General features: G+C 42.5%; 1 protein-coding gene across 1 annotated transcript; it reads right to left on the reverse strand.

The window, feature by feature from the left end:
- Positions 1–835: 835 nt before the first annotated feature.
- Positions 836–2,014, reverse strand: LOC121616193 (trace amine-associated receptor 6-like). The gene is made up of 2 exons (XM_041950886.1): positions 1,845–2,014; positions 836–1,646 (listed from the first exon to the last, which is right to left on the reverse strand). The coding sequence occupies exons 1-2, from the start codon at positions 2,012–2,014 to the stop codon at positions 836–838; spliced, it is 981 nt and encodes a 326-aa protein (XP_041806820.1).
- Between the last annotated feature and the right edge of the window lie 11,963 nt (positions 2,015–13,977).

Genomic DNA, 13,977 nt, shown 5'->3' on the forward strand with positions numbered 1-13,977 from the left:
TTGTTATTGCCAAAAGTGACTTATGATTTTCAGTGTTAGTCAAATCTTATTGTATGTGCACCCTCTACAGGATGTCACTTGCACATTGAACTACACTACTGTGGTAATGTATAATAGAATAACACATTGTTTTGGTCTAAACTGGTCATCAGGTTATTTTGTCCTCAAACTATATGCTGTATTTTATGGATGTGTCTGATGAGCACTTTTCCTTCAGAAAATCAGTATCTGATGTGTTCATATTTATGACACACAAATGTGCTAAATTAACATTAACATTAATGAGGAATATATGATGTGGAACTGTTGACCCATAGGATCCCAGGAACAACAATATCAAGGGATATGGAAGAAATGGACACTGTTTATTGGACAGAATGAGGACTGAAATGTTGACTGTTCAGAGATCAAGCAGCGTATACAGGGCAATCCAGATTTTTTCTTGTTTGGTTTTCCTTTGATTTTGTTTGTTGATAAAAATAAAAAAATGAAGTTTAAAAAATGTTAACATATGCAAAAAACATGGAAAAAGAAGAAAGGATCATCACCAGAATAGATCGAGTGTTTTACTGAAGCACTGTTTAAACACATTTGGAGGCAAAAAGAATCTTCAGACATGAACCAAATCTTTTTCAGAATGTAATGTGCTATTTCGTGTATTCTCTGGTCCAGTACAAGAACAAGAGCCTATAACCTAAGTTATCATCAACAGTGATGAAAAAGCTGTCAGTTCTCTGGTTGGGTATTGACACGCAAATATTCAATAGAGTAATACACACACAGAGACACACACGGAAGATGAAGACAACAGCATTTTCAGTTATCCACAGTGTCTCTACAGCAAGTTGGCCTTATGGGAGTCAGGCAGCAGGATCTGAAATGTAACAATAAGTCGAATAGCTTTTTTAAACCAGGGGTAGAAAAGGGCATAGATGACTGGGTTTAGACAGGAGTTAAAATACATCAAGAAAATCATGAAGGCCTCAGTTGAAGAACCGATCAGGATGTCATGGCCTGTGAGAGACACACAGTAATATGGAGAGTAACACATCAGAAACACAAGTACAAGAATACCAAGCGTTCTGGCCGCTTTTATTTCAGACTTCTTAACTTTCATCGTCGTCAAACGCTTGAGCGAGTCACTTGTAATGTGGGACTTTATGGCACGAGCCTGAGACACAGCCACCACAAAAACTCTCATATACAGAATTATGATGATGGTAATTGGAATAATGAAGCCAACAACAAGATCAACAGCTCCTGCAATGCTGACCATACATTGTCCTTTGCAGGAATTATACCTGCCTGGTTGCTTCAGGTTATCATGTAAAAGGATAATGCTATAGAAAGCAGAAAAGATCCAACACAGGAAAACACACACTGAAGCAGTTTTATGAGTGACTTTGATGGGGTAATGCAAAGGGTCACAAATGGCCATGTAGCGGTCAATGGATATGAGTACCATGTTTCCTGCAGACGCAATGATTATGGTGACAGGTAGCAGATAATACAGCGCACACATGAGGTCACCCAGGATCCAGCAGGTCTCTGTCAGGAGTATTTCAACTGGCATCAGCACAAAGCCCACAAGGAAATCTGAGACAGCCAGAGAGAGGAGGAGGAAGTTGGTGGGTGTGTGGAGCTGCCTGCAGTGAGACAATGTTATCATTGTGAACACAACCACCAATATTATCAACAGAAGCTGTGCAAAAAGCATTAATGATTAAAAAACACAGTTCCTTAAAATAGTAGACCAACAACTAGCATGTAATGATCTCAGAGCTAGCACATGAAATAATTTCTTCCTGTAAGTCTAAAGGCAGTGTAACAACAAGGTTATGTGCCTGAAGTGGGAGATGGAGATGATGACCAGCAGATTGAGAGCTGCAGTGAGAACAAAGATGGAAGACAAGAGAATGTAAATAAGCACAGTGTGAGAAGGAGGAGGCTCTGGTTTCCAGCAGGAGGAGTTGAGGAGTTGTGGAAAGCAGAGCTCAACTCCTTCCTGTGCCATCACCAGAGAGAAGGAGGAGAGAAGCTGTTGAGCTCAGATGGATTTCTGAGAAAAGCTCTCTGACATACTGACTTATTTCTGTCCTCCTTTCCCTTCCTAAAATCCCTCCCACATCTTTTTTTCTTTCTACAACACTAACCTCTCTGTTCCTCTGCATATTCACGCCCTCTCTCTCTGATGTAATGTGGTCTAAGCATGTCGGAACATACTTGGTTTCTATTAAGGAGGAAACCATAGCACCCAGAGGAAACTCAGACAAACACATGGATCACATCCAAAGTCTACAACGGCCCATATCAGGATTCAAACCGAGGACCTTCTTGCTGTGAGGCAACAGTGCTAACCACTGAGTTCACTGAGCCACCATGCTGCCACTGGCACAATAATTATGTTTTAATCACCAACAGCTAAAAAATAGTCCCCGGGAAATGCACTACTTGTTTCTGTTTTAGCAAATTAGTCGCAAATATTACTCAAAGAACGAATGTGCTTGGGGCTGTGTGCAACAGATAAACAGGGAGGGAAGATGGACTTTGGGATTACTGACAGTGAAAAAAATACAGGACCAGCAGGCCCAGTCTCATCCTTTAAAGAAAGACCATTTTTATCAAAACTTGAAAATTATGTGGTAGAACTGTAGTTGTACTTTTCAGTGGTCAAAAGAAAACTTTCTGTCTTATCTGAAAGGCATGTGGGGCTCGGAGGAGTCAGGACTCAAAAGAAGGACACAAACAATTCCAACAAAGGGCGAGCTCAATGGCTGGTTTATTTACAAAAGAAAAAAAGGTTTTTACAGGCAAACAAAGGGCGCAGAGGTTGTGTCAAAGAATAACAAAAAGCGCTCAGGATATCAAAAATATAAACTAAGGACGCTAAGGAATCAAAATACAAAACTGTGGCACGATGATCAGGGCTGGTAACGAGACGAGATACTAGGAGCACAAGACGTACCTCCCTGTTCCAGTGTGATCTGCATTTCAAACATCATCCCGGAGCGTATCAGACGGAGCAGGCAAAAGCTGCATTCATGATCTCACATCTTTCAGGAAGAGCAGTGGCGTGGGCCACAGCCGAATGGGCTCGAGGTTGTGCCAACACGCTCAGTTATTCTCAAAATCACTAACCAAGATTTTTGACCATGAGTCCCCAGCTCATGAAGCCTTCCAGGCGCTGCTGCGCTTAAAGCAAGGTCTTTGCAGAGAAATCGATTACGCCATTGACTTTCGCAGACAGTGGATGAAACAGGCCTGCACTGAACGACGCCTTTGTCCATGGACTTTCCGACGCGCTGAAGGACCAGCTGGCTCCCCTAGACCTGCCTCCTGACTTGGAAGTCATCATCTCCACGGCCATCCGCATCGACACCCGGTTATGCGAGAGGGAGAGGGATTGCTGAAGAGAGAGCATGCAAAAGGGAGAAAATTGGAGACGGATTCCACGAAGCGTGGAGTGCTCCAGCCAGGTACCTTCCCAGCATCCTTTCCATGCTCCCACACCGCCACCTTCCTCCTCCGTGGAGGAGCTAATGCAGATAGGTCGGGCCAAATTGGATCCAGAAGAGAGACAACGTCACGTACAAGAAAGGGAATGCTTCTACTGCGGGGACCAGGGGCATAAACTTGCTGACTGTCAGGTGAAAGAGAAGGAGTACATTAAAAAGGCAAAAAGACTCAACGCTAGGCAAGCCAGATGGGCACTGTTTTTTAGTCGGTTCCAGTTTACCCTGTCCTTTAGACCCTTCACACAGAAGACCAAACCAGAAGCTCTGTCTCGCCTTTATAAACCGCAACCGATTGCCAAGGGACCAGAACCCATCCTACCACTGAATTGTGTGGTAGGAGGAGTTTCTTGGCCAATAGAAAAAGAAGTGCAACAGGCCAGTGAGGGCAAACAGTCAACTGCAGGCCACCCAGGGGCCAAAGGTACTGAATTTGTGATCAGACAAAGGTTTTGGTGGCCTTAATTAAGGACGGATGTTTTGGAATATGTGCGTGCATGTGAGACCTGTTCCAGGAATAAGACGTCCCGGCAAAGCCCTGCTGGATTTCGTAACCAGATTACCTGTTTCTCGAGGTAACACCACCATCTTAACCATTGTTGACAGATTTTCTAAAATGGCTCATTTTGTGGCCCTACCTAAGTTACCGTCCACCAAAGGCTTTCTATAGACATTGTTTCGGACAGAGGACTGCAGTTTGTTTCACGCTTTTTGTAGTTTTGTCATATTTGAGGAGCTACAGTAAGTCTGATGTCCGGTTATCATCCGGAAGCCATTGGACAAACTGAAAGACTGAATCAGGAACTCGAAACCTGCCTTCCCTGCTTGGTCTCACAAAACCAGATGTCATGGAGCGACCACTTGACGTGGACCAAGTACACCCACAACACACTTCCCTTTTCAGCTACTGGTATGTCACCTTTTCATGTTGTTTATGGTTATCAACCTCCACTCTTTGAAGTCAATGAACAGGAAGTAGCCGTCCCCTCAGCCCACGCTCCGGCAAGACAATGTCAACGCACTTGGGCAGCTGCACGCTTCATGCTATTGCGCAACCAGGCTTGAATAAAAGCAGCGGCCGACCGACATCGCAGGGCTCCTTCCAGGAGCAGAGAAGCTGTTGAGTGCAGATGGATTTCTGATAAAAAGCTCTCTGACAGATTGACTTATTTCTATCCTCCTTTTCCTTCCTAAAATCCCTACCACATCTGTTTCTCTTTCTTTAACACTAACCTCTCTACTCCAGCAAAATGGCACTGTCTTGCTTTGAAATGGCTGAGGCACTGTAGTGTATTCCCACACTTTACAGTTTTTCTCAAATGCTAAAACACATTTCACAAACGTTTCCTCTATGTTCCCCAATGTCTAAACACAACACCCTTTTCTAAAGCTACATAAACACAACCACACCTTCTCACTTCAAAACTCAAACTTTCACACCAAAAGAGCAGCTCAAAGCTTTCAAAAATGTAAACACTGTACACATCATTACACACTACAGCAAAACAATTGAAAACACAATGCTCAATTTGTGAGTAGGTTCTTTGTTTCATAACTGCCAATGCATATTTTTAGAAACTTTAGATCTCTGTAGAGGATTAGGCATTTAGATTTGTGAGTGTCATATGAAGAATATAAATCTATAGAAAATACTGCATGTACACTACTGTAACACAACTCAATGCAAAAACAGAATCTATTGCACACAACAGTACTCTTGAAAACATGTTCAGGGTGTGAAGTTTTTTTATTTACTTTATTCACACCACAATCACTGTGCAGCATCATGTCGCTGAGCTGCATCGGGCCACATCACCTCATCCACATCGCAGGCATTCTCTCTTGCCAGGCACTGCGGAAAAAAAAAAACCCTGGAATGGGATGTCAACACAGGCCAGCTCCATTGCCCTTAGGAGGTTCTCTCGAGTGTATGGTTGTCTGTCATAAACCTTCCATCTCCACGATGAGAAGAACTCCTCTGTAGGGTTCAGGAAAGGGGAGTAGGGTGGCAGACAGACTTTTGAAAACTGGTTACTGTTGTTGGTGAACCACTCTCTGATTTGGTTTGTTCTGTGGAAGCGGACATTGTCCAAAATGATCACATAAATGGGATGTGCGGGCCCAGGATGGTGTTGTTGGTGGTCCAGGAGGATGGAAGGTGAGGAGACGTTGGGTGTTGTAAGACCCAAGGACAGCATGTCGGTGGACAAGCCCCTCCGAACCTATGGCCACACAAAGAGTCTCTCTCTTTGGCCAATGATGTTACGGCCTCTTTGCCTTCGTTTCTGCAAGTTGAAGCCAGCCTCATCCAGGAAGAGGTACTCATGAGGTCTGGCCATCGCGTCCAACTGTACAGTAATATCCTCTGTGAAAAAAATCAGGTAGCACAGTGTTGTCCAGAAGTAATGTAGGCCAGTGAGTAACACAGTATGTCGTAGGTCTTTGTGTTGCGCAGAGTTGCGCTCAAAGGGAACCCTATAGACCTGTTTTATCCGCATCTTTTGGCGCTAGAGAACTCGGTCTATTCTGGCCAAGCTGACATCATCAATGCTCTCAAAGTTGACATTATCGGCAATGACTTTGTCTCAGATCTCCCGGAGTCTGATGAGGTTGTTCTCACGAACCATATCCACAATGAGGGTTTCTTGTGCCGCTGTAAATTTGTGGCATTTGTGGCTTTCATGTGGCATTCTTTCAACTCTAAAGACAGAAACATGTGTTGTCAATTGACATGTTTTACAATAACAACTGATTTGAAACCAATAGACTACTTTCTTCACAGGCTTGTACAACTGTATTGTGACAAAGAAAGCAATAGAGTACAATACCTGTTGTGTTGTCTGAATGCCCTGATAATGTTGGCCATGGTGAACCTACTCAGGTTTGGACGGACTCTTAGTCCTGCTTCAGCCATTGTCATGCCATGGACAATGACATGGTCAATGACTGTTACTCGCATCTCGTCCATACTGATGGTGCGAGGTTTTCTTGCTCTTCCTCCTGGGCCTTCTCTTCCCCGTTGGCCTGCTCCTCTTCTTCCATGGCCAGCTCCTCTCCCTCCTCTGACTTGAATTCCTCTTCCCCTGACTCTGCCTTTATCCATTGTGCTTGTTTGGAATCTTCAGCAAACTGTGCACTCTGAATTTGCTTTTATACATGTGGTCACAGCATTAGCAACGCGTGTCTTCAATTTTGAGTCGTTGTGTGTAATGAATGACGCCAGGTATGTTCATTGTGTTCAAATATTGCTGACTGTGGCAAGCATTTTGCATCACATGAGCTTTCATTTGAGAATATGAGCAGAGTTCTTTTGCAACTTGTGTTTTAGCAAAGAAAAATGTATTTAGATTTATGAGAACGGAGGATTGTGTTTAGTGAATTGTGTCTTCATGTGAAATGTGTTTATGATATTGGCAAATGATGGCTAGATTTAGTAAATGTGTTTAGACAACTGGTCATTTGGTTTTGAGTATTGGCTTTTGTGTTTTAGCATTTGAGAAAAACTGTAATCCCGCATACACCTCAGTCATGATGCACATTGTACAGCTATCATTATTGATCTGTACAGAGAAATTTATTCTCTACATTTAACACACCCAAAGTATTCGGAGCAGTGCGCAGCCACTGTGCAGCCCCCTGGGACCAACTCCAGTTCTAAACCAGTGCATTGGTCAAGAGCACTGACAAGAGAATGAACCTAACATACACGTTTTTCATTGCAGGGGAAAACAGAGCACCCGGAGGAAACCCATGCAAAGACGTGGATAATGTCCACAAGGGCCCACATCAGGATTCCTGCCCAGGTCCTACTTGTTGTGAGACATCAGTGCTAACCACTGAACCACCATTGTATCAAACATGTATTAATCCACAGCTGAAAATACTCCCCAACAACTACTTATTTTTATTTAGGTCTGTTTTAGCAGACCTGGAAAATGAACTTCCCTTAACCTGTCCCGTCTCGTATTTTAAAGCTGTGACCCAGACCCATGTAGAAGTGAGCACCGATTTCACTGTTGATTGCTAGTGACAACTTAACGTTAAACTTATAAGTTTCCAAAATCAAAACTTTGTGTCTTAGTAAATGTATCATTGATAGGCTTCTCCCCTGGGCCAGAATGTGATGCATCAACCCCCCTAGCCAAGAAAGTCAGTATTTTTTTCTTCTTTATTATTCTTCTTTATTTTTATTATTATCACTTTTTGGCTGTTTGCTCTGTCTTTCTTTGTTTTTTACATGTTCAAAATAAAGGAATCAATCAAATATTTCCAGGTTTTCTATTAATCTCCCTTGTTGATTTAAACAGTGCCACCAAATCACTTATTTCAGTTCCTAAGTCGACTTGCTGTCACAGTTTGCAGTTTGCATACTTGCAGTTTTTCCCCCCTTTTCCTATTGTGTCTTTGTCTCTGTGTTGTCCCTCTCCCTCTGTCTCCTGCCTGTCTCTCACTTGTCTGTCATGTATATGTATGTGTCACTTCAAGGCTTGGCTGACAGGTTTGGTCCGGCCTTCTCCCCTCCTGGGCACACAGTCAGACAATCAAGACCCACCTGCTTCCATAGTATAAGCACTGGTGTTTCCACCCAGTATTTACTGAATTGTCAGTTCATGCATGTTGTAATGTCATAGATAGAAATATGCTGATCTGTGCTTGTTTTCTGTTCCAAAATGCACATGATACTTTCTGTCAGTGTTTGTAATGTGTCTGTTAAGAACATGGTGGCTTATGTTGGTAATTGCCATTTATGTGCTGCTTTATACACTGCTCAAAAAAATAAAGGGAACAATAAAATAACACATCCTAGATCTGAATGAATGACATATTCTTATAATACTTTTTTCTTTACATAGTTGAATGTGCTGACAACAAAATCAGATAAAAGTTCAATGGAAATCAAATTCATTAATCCATAGAGGTCTGGATTTGGAGTCACACTCAACATTAAAGTGGAAAAACACACACTACAAGCTGATCCAAGTTTGATGTTATGTCCTTAAAACAAGTCAAAATGAGGCTCAGTAGTGTGTGTGTGGCCTCCACGTGCCTGTATGACCTCGCTACAACACCTGGGCATGCTCCTGATGAGGTGGCGGATGGTCTCCTGAGGCATCTCCTCCCAGACCTGGACTAAAGCATCTGCCAACTCCTGGACAGTCTGTGGTGCTATGTGACGTTGGTGGATGGAGCGAGACATGATGTCACAGATGTGCTCAATTGGATTCAGGTCTGGGAAATGGGCGGGCCAGTCCACAGCATCAATGCCTTCGTCTTGCAGGAACTGCTGACACACTCCAGCCACATGAGGTCTAGCATTGTCTTGCATTAGGAGGAACCCAGGGGCAACCGCAGCAGCATATGGTCTCACAAGGGGTCTGAGGATCTCATCTCGGTACCTAATGGCAGTCAGGCTACCTCTGGCGAGCACATGGAGAGCTGTGCGGTCCTGTTAGACCAAACAGGCCTGCAATGCGTTTTTTTTTTTTTTTTTTTTTTTCCGGTCCGTTAACAAATTAATTTAAGATAGCTTATATCGCCATTTATAATATGAAAAGTATGCATGCATGTGACATCATTTCTTTATTTCTTTATTATATATTTATTTCTTAATATCAGCTGTCAGCTTTGTATAGCGAAGGTGAGGTGCATGATAAAAGTTTAACTTGCATATAAGCTTAAAGACAGGGATCCGGCCCGTCACGTCATTTTGTGTTGCCCGCGAGAGATGTGTTTCCTTAATCTGATAAATTAATGGGCTCCAGACTGGTCTCATATGCAACTTTTTTTGGGAGCGTGCCAGTTAAATTTTCACGACTCACTGAATTTAGCTTTCTAGTGTGAATGTTTACCTTAATGTCATTACTTAATGTCTTAAGTAATGTTTATCTGTTTAACGGGGACACATACTAGCTAGCTAACCCGCTGACATTTTCTAATGTTAACATACTACAAAACATAAATGTTATGTCCCAAAACAGTTTAAGATCAGCTGTTTGAGTTATTACAGTTTTTCTGAAATGCTAAAACACATTTCACAAACATTTCCTCTATGTTCCCCAATGTCTAAACACAACACCCTTTTCTAAAGCTACATAACACAACCACACCTTCTCACTTCAACACTCAGACTTTCACACCAAAAGAGCAGCTCAAAGCTTTCAAAAATGTAAACACTATACACATCATTACACACTACAGCAAAACAATTGAAAACACAATGCTCAATTTGTGAGGAGGTTCTTTGTTTCATAACTGCCAATGCATATTTTTAGAAACTTTACAGTAACAGATCTTAGATCTCCGTAGAGGATTAGGCATTTAGATTTGTGAGTTTCATATGAAGAGTATAAGAAAATACTGCATGTACACTACTGTAACACAACTCAATGCAAAAACAGAATCTATTGCACACAACAGTACTCTTGAAAACATGTTCAGGGTGTGAAGTTTTTTTATTTACTTTATTCACACCACAATCACTGTGCAGCATCATGTCGCTGAGCTGCATCGTGCCACATCACCTCATCCACATCACAGGCTATATTCTCTCTTGCCAGGCACTGCGGGAAAAACCCCCTGGAATGGCGAATCCATCCTTGGAAGGCCTCCACTGGGATGTCAACACAGGCCAGCTCCATTGCCTTTAGGAGGTTCTCTCTAGTGTATGGTTGTCTGTCATAAACCTTCCATCTCCAAGATGAGAAGAACTTCTCTGTAGGGTTCAGGAAAGGGGAGTAGGGTGGCAGACAGACGTTTAAAAACTGGTTACCGTTGGTGGTGAACCACTCTGATTTGGTTTGTTCTGTGGAAGCTGACATTGTCCCAAATGATCACATAAATGGGATGTGCGGGCCCAGGATGGTGTTGTTGGCGGTCCAGGAGGATGGAAGGTGAGGAGAAGTTGGGTGTTGTAAGACCCAAGGACAGCATGTCAGTGGACAAGCCCCTCCAAACCCATGGACGCACAAAGAGTAATATTACCCCCCGGTTGGCCAGGAACCTCAGTGATGGCTCTTTGGCCAATGATGTTACGGCCTCTTTGCCTTCGTTTCTGCAAGTTGAAGCCAGCCTCATCCAGGAAGAGGTACTCATGAGGTCTGGCCATCGCTGTCATGCCCTCCACCTCCGGCTCCACCGAGCGGAGCTTCTCCCTCTCTTCTCCTTCTTCCTCTTTTTCCCACACAGGTGACGGCAGACAGGGAGAGTGAGTGAGCGTGGGCAGGTGCAGCCGATCAGTGATCATTGAGTGTCTCCAGCTGTGGCGGGGAGTGGTTCTGCCTCTGTCATTGTTTCAGCCTCCCTTAAAAGACGCCAGCAGACCACTACACGACGCCAGACCGTAAACTTACCTCGTGTCAGTAGTATTGGCTAATAGTATTGAATCTCAGTCACAGTCGTAGCTTTTATAACTTCCGTGTTTGTTTCTCCCACAGTTCAGACCCTCCTCGCTGCTTTGGTTTTCCTGCCTCATATCATCATCATCCTCCTGCTCATCTACTGGCTTTCCTCCACCATCGACATCCTTGCTCTGCTCCTGCCTGGCCCGTCTCACCCACTCTCCCCAGACACGCCACGCCCCCATGCCACCATGCCTGCCGTCTGCCTTCCTCCCCACTACAGTAATCCCTCTGCTGGTTCACCCTCTCTTGCCTTGTCCATTTAATGTCCTTAGTCATAGTCTTGTTTAGTTCTTGGTATTTTTTGTGTCGTGTAATTAGAATCCTGGTTAGTTTCAGTTCTCTCTCTCGATGTAATTTCCCCCTCCTTATGAGGGCGACTTTAGTCTACATTTAGTTTATTCTTGTATTTGCTTCCCCTCCTTATGAGGGCGACCTTAGTTTACATTTAGTTTCCTTCCTGTACCTCATTGTATCCCTGCGTTAGTAAAAATAAATTATTTTCTTGTGAACGTTTGGTCTGTTGAGTATTGTGTCTGCACCTGAGCCTCTGAACCTGATTCGTAACAATCGCATCCAACTGTAATACTGTATCCTCTGTGAAAATGTGAAAGTGCACTGGTGTTCAGAACAACAGTTAATCAGGTAGCACAGTATTGTCCAGAAGTAATGTAGCCCAGTGAGCAACACAGTATGTCCACTAAAAGTACTGTGAACATGGATGTATATTTACTTGCACGTACTCATAACGTAGGTCTTTGTGTCGCGCAGAGATGCACTCAAAGGGAACCCTATAGACCTGTTTCATCCGCATCTTTTGGCGCCGGAGAACTCGGTCTATTCTGGCCAAGCTGACATCATCAATGCTCTCAAAGTTGACATTATCGGCAATGACTTTGTCTCTGATCTCCTGATGAGGTTGTTCTCATGAACCATATCCACAATGAGGGTTTCTTGTGCCGCTGTAAATTTGGCAACCCTCCCACCTCTATGTGACATTCTTTCAACTCTAAAGACAGAAGCATGTGTTGTCAATTGACATGTTTTACAATAACAACTGATTTGAAACCAATAGACTACTATCACAGGCTTGTAAAACGGTATTGTGACAAAGAAAGCAATTACAATACAATACCTGTTGTGTTGTCTGAATGCCCTGATAATGTTGGCCATGGTGAACCTACTCAGGTTTGGACGGACTCTTAGTCCTGCTTCAGCCATTGTCATGCCATGGACAATGACATGGTCAATGACTGTTACTCACATCTCGTCCGTACTGATGGTGCGAGGTTGTCTTGCTCTTCCTCCTGGACCTTCTCCTCTCCCTCCTGGGCCTTCTCCTCTTCCCCGTTGGCCTGCTCCTCTTCTTCCATGGCCAGCTCCTCTCCCTCCTCTGACTTGAATTCCTCTTCCCCTGACTCTGCGCTCATCCGTTGTGCTTGTTTGGAATCTTTAGCAAACTGTGCACTCTGAACTTGCTTTTATACATGTGGTCACAGCATTAGCCACAGGTGTCTTCAATTTTGAGTTGTTGTGTGTAATGAATGACGCCAGGTGTGTTCATTGTGTTCAAATATTGCTGACTGTGGCAAGCATTTTGCATCACATGAGCTTTCATTTGAGAATATGAGCAGAGTTCTTTTGCAACTTGTGTTTTAGCAAGGAAAACTGTGTTTAGATTTATGAGAACAGAGGTTTGTGTTTAGTGAATTGTGTCTTCATGTGAAATGTGTTAATGATATTGGCAAATGGTGGCTAGATTTAGTAAATGTGTTTAGACAATTGGTCATTTGGTTTAGAGTATTGGCTTTTGTGTTTTAGCATTTGAGAAAAACTGTAAGCCAACGCTCAGTTTTTCTCTGTGTAAAACTACTTCATAAAAGATAAGACCTCATAGACAGAAACGGAGACAGCATCTCTTTCACTATCTTAACTCCGTTGCTATCATTACCATGGTTACTACCGTCACTAGGACTCCACCTGATTTGCAGAGAAGGCTTTAGGTTAGGACGAGTGTGTAAATTAATGGCTGCAATTCTGCTGCAATACCAAAATCTAGATAATATTGTAACAGACTGGGAGACATGACTATCACTGGTTTAAAAACATGGATAGATAGATATCACACAAAAGTAGGTGTGATAAATGTCATATAATAGTGCATGACCATTAAGCATGATGCACACTGCTAAGCTGCTGGATGCTTTGAAAATCGCTACAACACAGAACCAGACTCACCAGAAATCACCATTTAGTTAGAGATTTGCTGTTAAAAACATCACCATCAAACTTTTTCACTAATAATTAATAATTGGAATAATTTTTTTTGAAGGATCATACTGACTGTCAAGCACCAGTTCCCCTTCTTCAGTAACCTAAGGTATGTTTTTCAGTTGAATAATTGAATTCGTTATTAAAAAATAAATAAGTCGGTAACACTTTATAATGAGTACACACTATGAGCATTACTTAAGCATCAATAAATACTGAATTCATCATTTATAAGGCATGACTCCTCATTACTATGTAGTTTATAATCATAGTTATAAATGATTTACTCTTCATTAATTGGCTCATCTATATAGCTTTCATTTTCATACTTTAGAACTGGTGCATTCTGCATTTCTAAATGAAGTATTACATCAGTTGTAAACCAGTAATTTAGGATTTGTCAGTGTTTTATTAGATCATTTAGAAGGTGTACGTAAATGATGAACAAACTGTGTCGATGTACATTTGTACATGCTCTTACACATTTACTACTCAGACCCGTACTAATGGTTAGTGAGCGTGTTAGTAGATTTCCAATCCATGTCCTATAAATATTTGTTACTGTGGGAATTCATGATTTCAAGCATTTACTAAGAACTTACTACTCGTTAATTGAGTATTTTGCATGAGCTCATCTAAAGTGAGCACTATCTTTGCCTTGTAAAGCATGTACAAATGAGATTTAGAGGCTGGCAATACCTCAAGCTTATAAAAGTTTCAGTTCTCTTAACAGATGAAGGAGGGACACCACACAAAAGGATATAGAACATATGCATTTATATTTATTGCAACTTCCC

This window comes from Chelmon rostratus, chromosome 13, assembly GCF_017976325.1.
Source record: "Chelmon rostratus isolate fCheRos1 chromosome 13, fCheRos1.pri, whole genome shotgun sequence".
Lineage (NCBI taxonomy): Eukaryota > Metazoa > Chordata > Actinopteri > Chaetodontiformes > Chaetodontidae > Chelmon > Chelmon rostratus.